The sequence below is a fragment of the Herpailurus yagouaroundi genome, unplaced genomic scaffold (genome assembly GCF_014898765.1).
Source record: "Herpailurus yagouaroundi ecotype Mexico unplaced genomic scaffold, PumYag 213, whole genome shotgun sequence".
NCBI classification, from domain to species: Eukaryota; Metazoa; Chordata; class Mammalia; order Carnivora; family Felidae; genus Herpailurus; species Herpailurus yagouaroundi.
The window spans coordinates 13,392,889-13,411,743 of NW_024412444.1; the positions used below are offsets into that span (position 1 = coordinate 13,392,889).

Here is an 18,855-nt window from a genome sequence, read left to right on the forward strand (position 1 = left end):
GCACTTTGACAGCTAGTTGGAAACTAGTTGGCTCCTTGGTTGTAATCCCCACCACTCTCCACTGCCACCACTATACCAGTGACTGCATTTTTGCTTTGGAAACAGTGCCATTTATGAAACAAGAAAATGGATTTTTTTTTGTTCAATTGGTGATGAAAGGACAGCTCTCCTTCCCAGTTATGACCTTAACTCAACTGCCAAGATATTTCACTCTATAATTGTTCCAGACATTTTAATTCCTCATCAATAACTTTACAAAGAAAGGAGAATGGCACTTTCTGGTAGCAAGTTAAAGGTTCTAGATGGAGCAAACACCTTATCCCACAGGCGACATGCCTTCTCTCCTCCTACCAGCTCTCCTTCCCACTACTCTGGTATCCCAAAAAAGAGAGACTTAAGGTCCAGCCTGAATTACGTAACAGCTGCCAGGTGACATGTTAACAATGCAATACAGGAACTTCTAAATGGCTGCAAGGGATGCTCCCTGCAGGAATTCCTTTCTAGAATAATACAGTGCTAACCATGGAGCGTACTTAATGCTAGGCTGGGGACGGGCCCTAGAATAGAAGTTTCATGCAGCAGGACTGTTGCTGGCGCAGGGCGCTAGCCCAGCACCCAGCATGGAGAAGGCATTCCCTTTCAAAAGGGCGAATGCATGCATGATTGTCTGATTGCATGAATCTTGAAGAGATGCCATCACAACTAGATAGAAGAGGTCAAGTTCAAACTAAGAGGAAAAAGCTTCCTCCTCTAGACAATAAGCTGGAAGCATCACACAGACAGATTAACAAAGAACCATCTACGGACACCAAGTAGAAGACCAGCCACGTGCGATCAAATCAATACGGAAACCAGCTCCTGACCAGCATCACACAGGTGTCTCGGGTAGCAGAGTCCAAGAGGGCACCAGTGGTCAACACAATCTCCCAGCAATCTCCCCAAAGCCTCTCCCTCATCAAAACAGTTCTTGCAGTCTTGCTCACTGGGCCAGAAGAACCTGTGTTTATTGAGACAGGAATGAAGCCCACGAACCAGCCAAGCACCTGGCTCAGGGAAGTCCCCAAACAACCCTGATGCTGCCCCAGCCACAGAATCACCTGCAGACCGCAATGGACGACTGCATTCAGTCCCTGACTGCCCCACTATGCCACAGTCCACACCTCATCTGCAGGATTTCTGCAGGTGTCCCTGAAAGGCCTTTCTAGGACTCGGCAAGAATCATCATTGGCTTCATCCTTTTCATACCACTCAACTCCGTCTCTACAGCTAGAACTCGGGCCAGAGCATGGTGAGAGGCAGCATGGGTTGAGTGGAACGTGCCTGTGTGTGGAGTCTTGTAGACAGACACACAGCATGGCCTTGGTTTGCAAGGTTAGTTTCCAGGTGCCATTATCCAGGGTGTAATCTGAGCAAGATGCTAACCTTCTTCTGAGGCCTCATTTTCTCACTTATAAAATGACTCACAAAGATGTTCTGAGATTTAAATAATCAGACATGTGGAAATATACTGAAATATACCATGTAGTATGCTAGATTTGTTATGATCCTTACGACAAAAGGCCTTATTTTGTTCTTTGTTGGAGTTTGGGACCTTTAAAAAAATTTTTTTTAATGTTTATTTATTTTTGAGAGAGAGACAGAGCGTCAGCGGGGTGGGCGCAGACAGAGAGGGAGACACAGAATCTGAAGCAGGCTCCAGGCTCCAAGCTGTCAGCACAGAGCCTGACGCGGGGCTTGAACTCATGAACCATGAGATCATGTCCTGAACCGAAGCTGGACACTTAACCAACTGAGCTACCCAGGGGCCCCTGGAGTTTGGGATCTTAAAGCTATGTTATTCCCAAGGGCTCAAGCGATTGGCAGTGTGGCATAATGGTTAAAACATCAGCTTTGAAGTCAACATCTGAGTTCAAATCCTAACTCGGTCACTTATTACAATGTTGTTTCATCTTGTTTCACTCTCTCGGTGCCTCAGTCTCATCTGTAAAATGGTGAGAAAAATGGCTACCCTATGGGTTGGTTGTGGAATTAAATGAGATGATAGACACAGTGCGATCAGCCCAGTGTCTGGTACAGAAGAAGCAATTAACAGAAGGCAGGGCTGCAGCTGTTGTTATAATTTATTAGTCTGGTTTTCATTACCATGATTAATTAATGGGGGTGGTGTTTAATGCAATGGGAATTGACTCAGGCTTTACCCAGTGGGTTAGAGGATGGGCAGGCCTCCGGATTTTCTTAGCTCATTGGCACACACGAGGCAGCATAAAACTCACACTTCATACTGCAGTATAAGACACCTTCTGGTGCCATACTGGGGTTATCGAGGGATGATGTGGGAACTTCTGTCTGTGGGCTTTACAGCTGAGGACCATCATAACAACAGCTGATGTCTACGGAACTCTACTTAGCAACCATGAGCAAGGTAGTCTTGGAAGCACGTTCCTACCAGATAGATTCTAATCATCCCCATTTCACAGAGGGCCAAACCAAGCCTCTGCTAGCCTAAGTAATGTGCCCAAGTTCACACACCTAACAAATGGCAGAGCCAGAATTAGACGGGGGTCAGGCTGAGTCCCCTTCATTCTGCCTTCTGCTCAGTAGCAGTGACTAGAATTCAGCCTGGTGCCCTCTCCCAGTCTCACTGGAATGTCACAGAAAATGCTGCCCAAGATAAGGTCTCAGGACCAAAGTCCAGAATCAACTTTCAAGTCAAGCTGAGGGACTGTCTGGGGTCATCGGGCCAGGGCAGACCAGCTGGCTGCGTTAGCGAGAGCCCCCTTGGTAACCACCCTCACAGGAAGCTTGGGATTCTCCTGGGATCATTTTCAAAGGCTCTGGTTTACTCGGTGAGGCCAAATTCAATTGCTGTGGGGCGGCCTCCAGGCCAGAGATCCTGCCTTTCATTTCACAAGGAAGCTTTCCTGATCCGAGTGCCATTGAGGAGGTTACAAAACAAGCCTTCCCTGTCTTCTCCACGCTTAGACAGCTTTAACTAGATGTTGCAGAAAGAGAGACTTCCAGATTATTACCCTTTTTGAAGTGATTTTGTTAGTTTTAAATAACTCCATTTTGTGGCTACCTGTATCCTGTTTGGCTGATTAGAGCTAAAGAACATGATAATTGCCTGCTTTCATTCGGCTCTAAAATAAGCCCCGAGCATCGTGCCCAGCCGAGACCGTGCTGCAGTGCTGCGCTCGCAGTTTATTCTTATTACAGATGGCATGCTTTGGTCCCCACGACACCCCCACGCAGGCTGCCCTGGGAGCTTATCATTAGCATCTCTGTGCCCCTGACGGGTCTCTCTGAGACTCTGACGGAAGGCAGAAGCAGTCTCTGAAGAAGAAACTCAAACTGATACAAAGAAAACCTAGACAGCCTGTGTGCCCCTGTGCACTGTAGGGCCGTGGATGACAGGCCCGTGACATGGGGACTTGTTGAAAGCTATTTTGCTGATTCTGCTCCTTTCCAAGGAGACAAAGATCACAACCAAGAAAAATATTTCTTCTAAGAATTAGAAGTTTCCATTTCAGGGGTGCCTAGGTGGCTCAGTCAGTTAAGCGTCCGACTTCAGCTCAGGTCATGATCTCACCGTTCATGGGTTCAAGCCCTGCACCGGGCTCTGTGCTGACAGCTCAGAGCCTGGAGCCTGCTTCAGATTCTGTGTCTCCCTCTCTCTCTGCCCCTGCCCCGCTTACACTCTGTCTCTGTCTCTCAAAAAGTGAGTAAACGTTAAAAAAAAAAAAAAAGTTTCCATTTCAAAGGCATGAGCACAGTTAATTTAGACTTGTTAGTAACTGTAGGGACCAGCATTTATTAAACACCTACTGTATGCCCATGAGGCCGGGTTCTTTACCTGTGATGGCTCATAGCATTAGCTCTGGCTACACTATCTGCCTAAACACCAATCCTGAAACAGCTGAATGTTTGCAAATACAGCCCTAAAAACAGGACAGGGAGGCATTCGACATAGACGCTCACTGTATTTACGCAATTTTGAATCTAAAAGTGTAAGAAGCAAAGTGAGTGACTCACTAGGGCAACATGTAAAAATACGTATTCTTTGTTGAACCATAAAGGGTGGTCTCGGGCAGCTTCCAACTTGCAAGTGACAGGGCACGGAGCAGAGACACAGGGCACGGAACAAGGCCACTGTCACCATGGGAAGCCTTACTCGTTCTTACATCTCAGAAAACCAAGAGAGTGGAAAGCTCAATCTGTTGATCTGAGTGTTAACAGAAGGTTCAAAACGTGCTGTCCCTCCCCTCCTTTTCACGCTGGTGGCCGTGTCTTCCCACAGCAACTTCCTACAGAGACTGCACTGCTCCCCAAAGTCAGCCCAGCACACGGAACACAGCAGAGGCGCGGAACCTACATGACCCTGGCCCTACCGCTTTTGAGCCCCTGGCTGGAAATCACTGACACATCGAGTTAATGAGCACCCGTCCTTAGCAGAGAATAAGCGCCATGTGGCCACACCGGCCAGGAGCCCAGCCCACAGGACGCTGGGGCCACCAGAGTCCAGGGCAGAACCCTGAGAAGCGAGCCTCCTTCATCCGATAGATTAAGCAGGCGATCTGTCAGCACCAAAGGCTTTTCATCAACAGGTGCTGATAACATAAAAGGAAGCAAAGTTTCAGAGAGTGGTCGTGCCAGCATCTCACCTAGGTAATAAAAGCAGTAACAATAAGAAATAATCAATTACTTTCTGCAGCATGGAAGCATTACCTCTTGTGTCAGGGGCATGGTTACATTTTATAGGAGAGGGAACAGGCTCAGAAGGTGCAATCACTGCTCCGAAGTTATCACAGCTCTACTAAATGGAGGAACCGATTCGGTCCTGAGGCAAAGGATAATGGGTAGGCATGGTGGTAAGAGCACATAACTGACAACTGGTTTGTCCATTCACCTGCTCGTTCCATGAGAATTAGCTCAACTGAAGGGGAAAACGGAATCTCGATGAATGCCACATAGGAAAGATTAAATTTCTTTGGCCTCTTGGTTTAAGAAATAGAAGGAAACAGCTGAATTCTGCTTGGGGAATGAGTTGAAGCAAAACCCATTTGCGGCAAGAAACCTGGATGCTGGGGGGGCTTCCTTGACCTCTGCCAAGTTCATGAATTCACGTCCACATTTCACAGCACTGCATCACAACAATCCCTGTGCTGCACGCAGCATGTCAGGACCTCGGGGAGTCGGTGTTCCTGGTGCCATTATTGCCATTGGTCAAACCCCACGGGTGTTATTGAGTGTTGCTGCTTGTATCGCTTGGGGTCAGGCATCATGGACAGATGAATCAGTTGGTGGCTACGACCATTTGTGTTCAGGACTGCACTCGGCATGTGAGGTGTGGGGAGAAACTGGGGAGTTGTAAACAAAGCCTCATCTTGGGAAGATTTTCCAAGTGGATATCACCAGAAACCAGATTCAGTATTTAGAGGATGTTATGTGGGCTGAAGGAACCAGGCACGCTGGATGTGGCCGAGACTATTAGAGTCTCCCAATGTCCATTCTCCTGCTTTGCCAAGCAGAACCCCGAGTTTTTGCTATGTACATTTCCTAGGTTCCTTTGTAGCTAGGTGAGACTGTGTGGAGTGGGAGTATTGTATGGGACAAAATACTTTATTTTTTTGAAACTTTTTAAATGTTTATTTATTTTTGAGAGAGACAGAGTGTGACCAGGAGAGGGGCAGAGAGAGAGGGAGACACAGAATCCGAAATGGGCTCCAGGCTCTGAGCTTTCAGCAAAGAGCCTGACACGGGGCTCGAACTCACGGACCGTGAGATCATGACCTCGGCCGAAGTCGGATGCTGAACCGACTGAGCCACCCAGGTGCCCCTGGGATAAAATACTTTAATAAATAAACTTTATTTTACTTTAATAAATAATATTTACTTCTTAAAGTAAGTTTTTCTTAAAGTTTATTCATTTATTTTGAGGGAAAGAGAGGGAGCAGGAGGGACAGAAAGAGAAGGAGAGAGAGAGGATCCTAAGCAGACTCTGCACTATCAGCACAGAGCCTGATGTGGGGCTCAAACTCACAAACTGTGAGGTCATGACCTGAGCCAAAACCAAGAGTTGGTTGCAACTGACTGAGCCACCCAGGCACTCCTTATTAAAATAAATTTTAATCAAGAAATTTTACTTGGCCTTTTGGACCTCCCTGGATCCTCTTTCTGCCAGCAGAGATTGCAGATGTGATGGCTGGAGCTAAGCAGCTGTATTGGACCATGAAGTAACCTTGAGTTTAAATGCCAATGGAGGAAGGTAGAGAAAAAAGATATGGTCATGGGTCCGTGATGACAACAAATTTGTATTTTCAGACTTCCTTCATGAAAAAGAGAAAAAGGCTCCCATGTTCTCTAGCCCCTTGTTATTCTAGAATTTCCTATTATTTCTAGAACTAACTCCTAACTGATATATTGGACTCTACGTTTGAGAAACTTTCTTTTACTACCTCTTAGAGCAGAATAAGCATAAATGTGAACAAATATTTCCATAAGAAATACTTCAGTCTGCTCCAACTAGGGGAAAAGACGTGTGGGGATTAGGTAAACGTGGTCTGCCATCTGGAATCTGAGAGACAACAGTTCACATTCCGTGTCCCCCACTCACTACTGTGGGTGAACCTGGACAAGTTACTCACATGCTCAGCCACCACTCGCAGGACTTCATGGTCAAAGGGAAATAATGACAGTAGTAACTTCGTGGAGTTGTTATGGGGACTAATTAAGGTAATACACGTAAACTCCTTGGAATAATGCCCGTCCTGTACTTAATATTCAGTAAATGAGGCCTGCTGCTATTATGATGAGGACGAGGGCAGCGTGCTTCCTGTTGTCACTGGGGATGCTCAGGCAGGCAGCTTGAGGATTTTAAAGAGTGATGCACTCGAATTCTCAGGTCTCTGTCTTCCAGAAAGTTCGGCTCAGAAACACACTTGTTCAAGCCAATCTGTCTTCTTGTTCCCTTCAATGCCACCTCTGACAAAGCATACTTCTGTGGAAACGGTCAGGTCACCAGGAAGCCGGGAAGCCATTACATTCATCACATGAGTGTTGAGTACTAGACATTGGGGGGGCAGTCGGCATGAGAGAGCAGCCATCCAAACATAACAGGCTTCTCCTTTCACACTCTCTAGACTGAAAGGCCAGGACATTGGCTGAAATGCAACGTGACTACCAAGGACAGGGAAAGCTACAGTCACCGGCCAGGGAGCCTGTACGGTTCCATCATGCAGAGACAGGAGAAGACACGTCCCAAGTCCTGAAGTCTACCTGACGTGTCACCTTTCTAGAAAGGCAATTTAGAGAGCAGAATGAGCCACCACAGGGAATTCTGCACAAGCCAACTATGTTAATGAATGTGTGGGGCGAGGTGAGGAAGACATTCACCAGGCCCCACAGGGAAAATGTGGTGGTGGAGGGGTGAGAGCTCAGGCATGTTGCACCAAGCACATAACACAAACAAAACCGTATAAAGCAAAACACACACAGCCAAGATGGAGAGGACCTATCAGTAGCTCCCAAAGCAAAAACAGATTATTAGCAAGCGGTCCGTTTCTCTGCAAACCAAAGGCCAGGCAGGACCGATTGGTCTTTGCTTCCTCAAGCTGAATTCGATACACAAAGAACAAAGGAAGACCTTTTGGCAGAAACCACAAAGATAAAGTTTGGTAAAAGTACGCATTACTCCATTTAACCCCCACCTGCAGGTATACACATCCTTCTTTCAGTTCTATCTTGCTACTGAGAAAACTGAAAGTTAGTGAGTGAATGCTGACCAATGTCAGACAACTCCAAAGTGGACAGCACCTGGAATGGTACCCTGGTGCTCTTAACTTAGTATGTCTTGACCCTAGCCATGCATGAGAAGCACGTGGATGCTTTCAAAGAGCATACGTGCCTGGGCTCCATTCCCCAGATGAATTTCATATGAATCTTTGGGGGTGCAGCCTGAGCACAGGCGTGTTTTAACAGCTCTCCAGTGAGGGGTACCTGGGTGGGTTGAGCAGCTGACTCTTGATCTCAGCTTAGGTCACGATCCCAGGGTTGTGGAATCTAGCCCCACATGGGGCTCTGCACTGAGCTTGGAGCCTGCTTGGGATATTCTCTCTCTCTGTCTCTCTCTCTCTCTCCCGCTCCCCTTCTGCCCCCCTTCCCTGCTTGAATGCTTTTTCTCTCTTAAGAAAGAAAGAAAGAAAGAAAGAAAGAAAGAAAGAAAGAAAGGAAGAAAGGCACCCAGGTGGTTCAGTTGGTTACATGTCTGACCCTTGATTTCGGCTCAGGTCATGATCTCAGGGTTTGTGGGACTGAGCCTTGCACAGGGCTCTGTGCTGACAGGGTGGAACCTGCTTGGGATTCTGTCTTCCTCTCTCTCTGCCCCTCCCCTGTTCATTTGCACATGCATGCACATGGGCACACACACACGCAATGCACTCTCTCTCAAAATAAATAAACATTAACAATAAATAAATAAATAAATAAATAAATAAATAAATAAATAAAAGCAAAAGCTCTCCAGGGATGCTGATTGAGTCCAGGCCCACAGGCCCATCCCCAAGGCTGTGCTGTGGAGGTTAACTGTTGCATAGTAACCAGCTTTGGGGAGTTTTAATGATTAAAAAAAAGAAGAAAATGAAAAAAGAAAAAGATCAGACATTTGGAGCTATTATCTAAGAGCCAATCTCACATCCTCCCTGCAATACTCTACAATCTGCCGAGCAATTTCACATACTTTGTTTTAGCTAATTCTCACAAAATCCCCTAAGGTCCACATTTGGGTGAGGAAGAAACTGAGGCTGGGAGACGGGGAGTCTGTGCAAGGCCACACACGGCGATTCTGGTGCTCAACCTAGAGTCCTCTTAGCTCAAGTGCAGTGTGTCAAAGAGGCCCCATCAGGAACCATGGATACTCTCCTATCTATCTATACGTATATAAAATATCATTTTATATATAAAACATATATACATATTCAATTCTCCTGGATATTTGACACTGAATTTGAATCACTGGGGACAAGAAGTGGGGGAGATACATGAATTCTAAGAAAAATCCTTTGAAACTAGGTGTTCTCTTAGTAATCCGAAGAGGGGTGACATCACTGCCAATGACAAGAGAGAGAACCACGGGGTGTGGATTTTGAGAAATAGGAATGCAAGGCTCTTACTGGCTGTGAACGTGAGTGCAAGAGAAAAATAGCTACGCTGGGAAACCCTACATGAGTCACCATTCCGGGGAGTCTACTTACTCTCTGTGATAAGAATGAAGAAGTATTTGAAGTTCTCTGTCTGGATTTCAACGCAAAAAGCTGACCAGGCACGTGGTAGATCTCATGAGAAAATACATGAAGCCTGAAAACATGGTTTGGTTTAAAGATTTACCAACTTCAGCTAAAAGAAATCTGGGCGATGCTATCACTCAGCTGGCCTCCCATCCTCCAAGTCCTGCTTGCCCTGATAAGACACTGCTGAGCCAACATCTTCCTCAAGCTCCCCTTCACTTCTCAAACAGAACAGGAAGAAGCTCCATGCACAACTCAATGCTACTCTACACAGAACCAGGTTAAGGGCAGACACTAGAAAATTCTCTCTGAGCTCAAACTGCAGGCTGTTTGAATCCAGCTCTGTTACACAGAGACTTAGGGCAGCTTCTTAATCTTTCTAAGCCTCATTATTTCCATCTGTAAAATGGGTATATTTATACCCAGGGCCAGAGTCATGGGCATACAGCCTGTGTCATTGCACAAAACCCTGTATTTGGAAGGGCCTCAGGCTTCGTTGACTATTCTGCTGTTGGCGGTCTTGAAATTCTTAATAGGTTTTGAACAAGGGACCCCGGATTTTCAGTTTGCACTGGACTCTACAAATGATGCAGCTGGTCCTGTTTATACCTGTCCCACAGAGTACTGGAAAGTGCTGCAAGAGGTAAGATCTGTCAGGTGCAGCTCAGGTCTGGTGTGGGGTAGCGCTCCGGGAAGGCAGCCACTGTGACCATTACTTTCACACTGCTGAAGCGATTAGTATGTTATTTGGCCCATCATACCATGTCACATGTAAGCTGGGTAGACAGAGTCAAGTCAAAGACTGAGCTAAAGTGACAACGAATGACCATTTTGTCTCTTAGATTATCTGCACACACTGCCACGGAACCTTCTTGAGGCTCCCTTGAGTTGGTAATTTGCACAAATCTGTGGCTTCCTTCCCATCCCCATGGTGCTGTAGACACAGAAGCGGATATTCTTTCCCTCTGATGACGCTGCTAAGTAGAAGGGCCATCCGGTCACCAGATAAGTGACTACACAATCAAGGCAAGAGTCCACTGTCATGTAAACAAGCATCATCTTGCTTTAGAGAGAGAGGCGGCAAATCTGGACCAGGGGAGAGAGACAAAGGGAAGGTGACAGAGGGGGATGGTGTTCTCCCCTGTGAGCTCTTTCTGGAGAAGGTGGTTTGCAGGGTTCTTGTCTGTGAAACTCATGTTTTAGGACTGGATACAACCAGATCAAATCAAGAAACCTTGTGCCATCCTGGCACTGTCCAAGACACTGAGAGGAGAGAAGACGGGAAGTCAGTGAATTCAGGGAATGGGTCCTGGGCTTTTCCCCGGGTTCAATCACGTCCCCAAAGCAATTCAGCCTCCAGGCATCCTGTGTTCCGGGGTGGGGCTCACTTTCACGGGGACCACAACTTCTGTTCCAGAGCACCATCAGGTACCTTGGGCTACCTCTTTCCAGTGCTGCTGAAATACAGGCCTTCCCTGAACAAAACGACTGTCACCCTTATGCTCTGAGGACACACTGCTTGCTGTAAAAGGCAGGGGCACCGCAGCACCCCCAACGCTGGAGGCCCCCTCGCCAGGCAGCGTGGGAAGCCTGCTGTGAGGTGTGTGGATGCAGAAGGAGCACCACCTGGTGCCAAGCAGAAAGCGAAGCCAAGACTGAGCAAAGATCCGCAGCGATACAAATCACAGCAGCAGCTAGCCATCACTGAGCCCTTAATATATGCCAGGCACTGGGTACGGGCCTTCTGCTTATTATTACCCCATTAACTCTGACAGCATCCCATGGAAGTAATTATTATTATCACCTTCATTTTCCACATAAGGAAACCAAAGCTTGGAGAGGTAACTTGACTCAGTTCTAAGGCACGCAGCTAGTAAATGTCAGAGTCTGGATTTGAATCCAATCCATCTGACTCCAAAACATAAACATAAACTCTCATTGCTCTGGTGGCCCCTGTGAGGGCCCCTTCAAAGAGGCCCATGATCATTGTCAGCTAACTCCCAGAGGACAACAGATACTGTTACACTTGTGTCAAGTCCCTACTCCTTCCCTTTTCTCAAATATGTTAGCTACTCTCACAGCAAAAGAAAGTTCTAGATTCATGCCAACCATGCTTCAATCACATGAAGGAGAAGACTGGGAATTTACAATCCTACTACAACCTTTCTCTTTCTCCCACCGAGCTTTTTGAAAGGAATATCCAAGAGGGAAAAGGAAAAAAAAAAAGATTTTGTTAAAGAAGTTGAAAAATATGCTTTCGAATGAGAAACACGTGTGTGATTATTCTCATCTTTTGTCTTCCCCCACCACCGAGTCGAAAGGAGACTAACAGGACACAAATGCACACACATCCACGTCAAGATAGGAACAACCAGTGGTGCCCTGCAGGGCAGACAATCCAGACGCTGCCCTGGGAAGCTTTAAGAAGCGCTGGAAAACTCCACAGCAACCCAAGCCCAGCTCCAAGCAGGGTTTTCAAACACGTGTAGCAAAAGAGGAAAACACCGCACTTGAATTTTAAGAAAGGGAATTGAACACCCCGCGGCAGGCAGGCTGGGGGCAGGCAAGTGAGTGTGTCAGAGAGCGCAGAAGTGCTGGAGGTATGCCAGTTTTTTATATCATTTCTTTTTTCCCCTCCTTCTGGCACAAACAAGCTATGGAATCTCAAAAATTGGGTCATCATTTTTGAATTCCCTGCTTTCAGCACAGCGCTCAGTTGGTCTTGTTGACTGGCTCAAAAGTCCGATTTCCTGAGCTAACACTTCCTGGCCATTCAGCTGCACGGAGTAATGACTAGGGGCCTGCCTTTCCCACCAGCAGCAGTGGTTCTCACAGGCGAGCCGAGGTCCATCCTTGTAGTGCCTATTATGTATTTAACGGCATCAAATATGCCCACGAAAGCACCGCTTCGAAGACTGTCATTTCCTGTTGACTCTGGGGTGGGGTGGGGGACATTACTGACATCCTGATCTCCTTGGGGAGATGGCTTTTCCCATAGGCTTTGGTGTCCCCCAAAGCATGGCCATCCTGCCCAGGAGAGAGTGGGGCCAAGCGGAAGCTGTCATACACAAGCTTCACTTAGGGTCAGTGACAGCGCTCACGACCCAGGTGCCAGTAGAACTGGGCACCATCTGGGTTTTCTTCTAGCAGCAGATTTTAACTTCCCTCCATCTGGGGGCAGGTTTTGAGACCTTTCACTTGGTTTTCCAAAATTATATCGGCAGGTGTCTGTCACTTTTTATCCCCCATTTCCAGATTTCTAGCAGCCTTCCCCAGTTTGCCAATGTGAGACAAAATACAGTCCTCCTTTTTAGCCGGCGGAAAACATTTCCTATGTCTCTGCAGCCACTTGCTTGAGACTGCTATCACTGCGTCCCAGCGAAGGCTCTGACTCCAGTATTGGCCTCCAATAAACCCTATTCTGGGTGAACAGGAAACCCATTGTGAGCTGAGTTTCTGTGACTCTTAACACTCATGCAAGAGGCATCGAATTTCAGCAAGATCTTCTGAAGTATGAACACCCGTACAAACCAGGCAGGGGTCAAGTCTGGGCTTGCTTTATTTGACCTTGGTTCGTTTTATTTTATTTAGGCAAACTTTTCCAGGGGGCGCAGGGGACCATAAAATCCTTACCTTTTAAAGGAGCCCATTGTTAACAGTTTGTTCATCACGGCCCCTTCGACCTCGCCAAAAAAGTCTCCAGTCTGCGGGGAAGAAAAGAAGACCCAGGAGGAAGTATAGATAAACAATGTGCCCAAACACCAGAGAATAGAAACGGGCGCAGCTCTGAGTTCTGGAGCAAAAGGCGCTGTCACATTAAAGTGGAGTATGTCCTCACAATCAGTAGAAGTGGTGGGATTACGCAGCAGACTAGAAAGCTCACGGGAAGGTGCCACCAGCAGACTAGAAAGCTCACGGGAAGGTGCCACCATACGCGGCACTTGCAAAGAGCGCCGGCTTCGCAAACCGCATGCGGAGCACTGGAACTGAAAGGCACACGCATGCGCGCACACGCGCACAGACATGCGCGCACACACCCCTCCCCCCCCACAGCCGGATGCAGTAAACCTTCATCTGCGCTCAGTCTCTTGTGATTAAAACTCTACTTCGTAGAAAGAAACAGGCTATGAGAGGGCTTCCCAAGCAGTAATAAAAAGAATTGTTTATAATTCCTGGATGACCTGTTTAGGGAAATGTAGCCGTCCTCTTCATCGGCCCTATAAATCTCCTGCTGTTGAGAATGCATCTAGTCTCAAAATCACTTTCTGAAGAGCACTCGCAATTGTGTCCCTGGGCAGTTACCATGTGGACAAATCAGGCAGCCCAGGGCCCAGCCCCTTGAAGAGGCTTAATCAGACCTCTAATGGCTCACCCCTACGTCCTCAGGGCATTTAGGGCGTAGCAGCCCTTCCCCACCACCTGATTGATGTTTTTGCCTCAGACCAGCTCTTGGTGTTGGCTGAGATTTGCATACTCTGAATGGTGGGATGAAAAATTAACGTCCTTGCCCATCCCTCCAGGCTCTTGGAGCCATAGTCCTCCCGGTCTCGTGGGAGAGGGTGTAGGCAGTACAGCTGAAAAGAGCTTGGGACAACAGCCTTCTTCTGCCAACACCCTGGAATGAGCCCGTGTAGACCAGTAGAGAACCCCCATGTCTACAGTGGGTGCTCTAAGGATTTATAACTTCTGTGTGGGGTGAGTGGAGGGCATTACCGTCAGAGCCTGAATTAATAAATTCCATAGGCTTTGTATTAGCTAAATCCCGATTCAAATTACAACTGAGTGACCTCAAGCACGCTCCTGGGAATTTTCAGGCAGAAAGGCATAGCAAGACTTTGTCAGAAAGTCACGAAAGAGAAGAGGAAGAAGAAGGAAATGACATTTCACTGACTAAATATGGAGCATTGCCTCTTTCGCTCCAGGGACAATTGGGATCTTTTGCAAAGTCTATGAGTGTGTGCTGTAGCAAGGAGCTAGGACATTTGTATTTTGTGTGTGTAAATATGCCAGTGTCAATGGAACTGGTTGTTAGATGAAGAACCACCCTAATTGGGGTGCAGGAAACCAGACAACATCAAACAAAGGCAGAGCAGGCCAGCTGGCTCCCTGGGCAACGCTGCAGGGCTGTCCCAGGGAGAGATCCAGCAGGGAGCAGAGCGCACGTGCAGGCCCGGACTGGGTAGGAGTGGGTCACACTGTGGGCCAGTCGAGAACCCCCAGGGACCAGGCTCCTATCTCAGCCCTCCATCATCCTGGTGGGAGGACAGGGTTCCTCCTCAAAGGTGGTTAATTTGGATTCCTGCTCCACTGACTCTTGAAAGTTTGGGGTTTTTTTCTCCCAGCAAAACAGGCATATTACCATAGGCCTCTGGGCTCTTGCACTCTCTCAGACTGGCTTTACGTCATGGGCTCACTCCTATCTGATCTTTACCAACTGTCCAATGTCCAGTGATGGTGAGCATCCAGGAGACAGGCTGTGGGCAGTTTAATTTCTAACATTGTAGCTTTTCTCTCATCACAGGTGCACTTAAGATTCCCACAACATTTTCGTGGATAAGAAGGGAAATTCAAGCACAATTCCACATGTGACCCAGAGCCAGTTCTGATAAATTAACAAGGCACTGAGGTCAGACTCCTTAGCAACTTAAGGACAATTAACTAATTTATTTAGGCATTAATAGCCCTATCGTAGTGTTTGTTGACTGCTAAAAAATTTCAAATGATTTAAATGGGACTTCATTATAAAATGGCTGTCAATCATCCTTTTACAGAGCCCACCAGGAGGCTCAGGCAGGTAATGTGAGGCGCCCCCACCCCCAAACTAGCGAAGGAAGACAGCACGTCCAAGAGACCACACACCTCCTTCTCTAGTGTTCCTTTATCATGCCACACTGCTAAACACATCTGTGTTTTACCATCTCTGAATAGGCTAATTTAATTTCTAATTGCAGAACAAGTTTTTCTGTGCATAGTTTTAAAGGAGAAACCTGGGGCACGCTGGCGGCTCAGCTGGTTCAGCATCTGACTCTTGATTTCGGCTCAGGGCATGACCTCATGGTTCGTGAGTTCGAGCCCCGCGTCTGGCTCTGTGCTCTGACCGCATACAGCCTGCTTGGGATTCTCTCCCCCCACCCACCACCCCCTCAAAACGAATAAATAAACTTTAAAAAAGACAGAGAAACCTGTTTTCTCCATTACAATGCTATTGTTTTGAACTCTTATTTTGATTTCCAAACACAGTGGAGATTTCTGGAGATTTCTGTTCTTGGCCCCATTGCTGAGTGTCCTCCCATATCTTTTCCCTTGCCTCACACTGTGTACAGCTCAGTCAAATGAAGAAAATGTCTTCTCTCTTTCTGGATCCTTTTCCCTCAGTGTTGAGTGTTGAGAGCCCAAGTTAATCCCTGAACCCAGATAACTGATTTTTAAAAAGCTAAAACCAGAAAGAAAGTCATAAGGAATAATTATGCTGGAATGTGTGTGTGTGTGTATGTGTGTGTGTGTGTGTGTGTGTGGTGTATATATATATATATATATATGGAAATATATATATATATATATATATATATGGAAAAAGTATTTAAATATCAAAAGGAGGAAACCTCCTTCAAATTGTCCAAACTCTTTAAGGCACCTCTACTTTTGAGGTCAAGTGTTCTACAAATTGAACATTTTATGAGTGAGAAAGCAGACCCTGGGCTCTGCCCCACCCCCACCCCCCAACTGGGAGGTAAAAACTCTTTGGGGCCTGCTGAGAAGTAGGCTGTGATATTTTTAGAGGGACAGAAATAAGGGTTAATAATCTCCTGCTATTACTTCTTAAATATAGATCATTGTCTCAAAGTTTTAACACCATCCTTTGTTCCCCTCACCTACGCCCATCCTGAGCTCCTTACTTTGAGTTGGTAGAAATTTCTCACTCACCTGGGTGTAGTCTTCAGACACCAGAATAAACCCATTATTGTCTATGAGGTAACAGTTCACAGTCTAGAAAAGAAAAAATACCACAGTTTCAACTTTGGATCCTCCGACTGCTTTTACACAAAATGACGTACTTCCAACCTGAGAGAAACCTACTGTAGGTTGTTTGGGGGGGCAATTGGAAATGCCTGTTGGCTCTAGGAGTTGAGGCCATGGTTAAGCTAACCCCAGTGTTTACTTTGCAAAACTAACAAACAAAAACAAAACACTAAGCAAGCCTTGAACATCCCAGATTAGGATAAAAAGAATACATGTTAAAAAATTAATTACAGTTTATCTTCCTTCCCCCACCCCCCACCCCCACCCCTTTCTATGACCTGAAGACTATTTCCCAGGAACAAAGTGTTCACAGGCCCCGAGCCTGCATGCGCCGTGGCTGAAATGCAGGCTGTTTTGAAAGCAAAACGCCAGCACAATGTCATTACCCTAATGATGTATTAATGAAAACACTGTGTCGGCTCAGAAGACCATCAGGGGACCAGGTAATATTTTTTAATTTGTTCATAGACTTAGGCAGGGGGGAAGGGGCAGACTTCTGTTAAAGGGGCCCCTCAGGCCTCCTAAAGGTTTTCAAACTGTGTTTTTAATTGGGAGCTGGATTTGGGGGCAGGGCTGTTAGCTTTTGGTAGCTCAGACTTATGAATTGTAGACAGCAAGGTAAACCCAAACCTCTGCTTCCCCCACAGTACTTTAATCTCAAGTGAATGATTTGCTACAGGCTAAGTTTTAATTACAGTGCTGTGGGGTTTAAACTTAAGGTTTAATTCCATCCTTGATGTAACTCAGTTTCTATTTATTGCAGCTTTACATACCGACTGCAACATTTAATTTGTAACATATCTTTACCCTGAGCTAAACTCCCCCTAGCTCCGGGCCACCACAGGGCTGGTGTTTTCTGGGACATTTGCCTATCTGTGGAGTTGTTTTCAGGCAGGCACAAAAGTCCAGCAATGAGTTGGTCCAAAAGTTTCATCCTTTATTACTAGGTCGTGGTGGGGAATCAGCAGAAACTTAAAAGCCATGCTGGCACCTTTTTTTTTTTTTTTTTTTTTTTTAAAGAGGCCCAAACAACTGTATTTGGCACCTTTTATAAAAGAGTTGGCTGCTTTGGTGAGTAATCGGGTTTTTCTCGGTTGTCCAAAGAAGGTTGAATGAATGACTTGGGTAACCAGGTTCCACTCTTGCTATTTGAAGAAGCTCTTTAGCTGTATGGACACTACTTGGGCCCTGCTGGGTGGGAATCTTGACAAACCTTCTCCATTTTTTGAAGATAGCATTATGAAAGCAATCCCATAGAGCTGTGCCATCCAACATGGCAGCCATTACCTATATGCAGATTTAAATTTAATTTTTTTGTGAATTCAAACTCAATAAAATTAAATATCTAGTTCTTTGGGTGCATTAGTCACATTTCAAGTGCTTTGCACTACCTTGGCTGGTGATTATACCTGTGGACATTTCCATCACTGTAGAAAGTTCTCTTGGACAGCAATGCTGTAGATTACACTAGTACTCCTATGAGTTTTAAGCCAGGCTCCCCTGGGTCATGTTAGACAAATCCATATCTTTGTTTATTTGAATGTCATGATCCTTTACTGAAGCAAAGGGAGGCTAACGTCCATTTCATTAATAAATATACAAGAACAGAATTGGCCTCCACGTGTGGGTATTGACTAAATCCTCCTAGTTGCATACAGAATCAAAGTCATCATACCCACCTCCACCCCTAATTATAAAATTAGTTTCCACTCAAACATGCCTAGCCAATGAGTACTCTTGCTATTACAGGGTGACTACCTCTCCATCTAATGTTGTAAATAATGGATAGTACAAAGCAGGTACAAGGCCAATAGATATAAAAGTCAACTGAAAATCTTGAGAAAGAAGGATGCTTCCATGAAGTCCATGAAAGTGATGCTGGCGATAGCTCCAATCACACGGGAAGACACTGGCAGGTTAGACTCTCCCAGAGCAATCTCCTAGAGCTCTGCTAGCCTATAGTCTACACATGCACTACTGATCCAGTCATGTGGGTCACATTAGTCTACATCCTACCAGAAATAATTGAAAGAGGAACAAGAGGGCCAGCCAAGGCTCCTGGAGGATTATATGCTTCAGCTTCCACTTTCCTCACAGGTGCCTCAGATTTTGCTCCAACATAGTGGGTGGGCTCCTGGGTAAGGACTGAGGTATGACACTTGTTTCTTCTACACCAAGTACAAATTGGCATTTACTTCTCAGGCTATGTTTCCATTTAACATTTTTTTTTTCATTCATTTCTCCCCCCTCCCCCCCCGGCTCCCCCTTAAGTTAGGATTCCATGACAGGAACTTGGTGGCAGAGAAGACCATGCTTATTGATGGGTAGCTTTGAATTTCATGTTTGCACTGATTATAAAAATACTTGGTCACCCTTTTAAGCAAGAAACAGAATGGCCAAGGTTGTGATACAAATCACTGAAAAAAAAAACCAAGGTCAAAATCAAGGATGCTGTGTCATTAATGTGACTATGATGATTTCCTGAAGAGGCAACCTTACCAGCAAGTGCTTAGATTAAATGATTACTGGGAAGTGTGGTGTAGGTGAGTCGGCC

General features: G+C 46.2%; 1 protein-coding gene across 1 annotated transcript in view; it reads right to left on the reverse strand.

The window, feature by feature from the left end:
* CACNA2D3 (calcium voltage-gated channel auxiliary subunit alpha2delta 3) overlaps positions 1-18,855 on the reverse strand; it is an 864,056-nt gene that overhangs the window by 65,160 nt on the left and 780,041 nt on the right. The window contains exons 31-32 of the mRNA XM_040454466.1: positions 16,206-16,268; positions 12,915-12,985 (exon numbers count right to left, since the gene is read on the reverse strand). Coding sequence (XP_040310400.1) covers positions 12,915-12,985; positions 16,206-16,268 — 134 coding nt within the window. The remainder of the gene's footprint in view (positions 1-12,914; positions 12,986-16,205; positions 16,269-18,855) is intronic.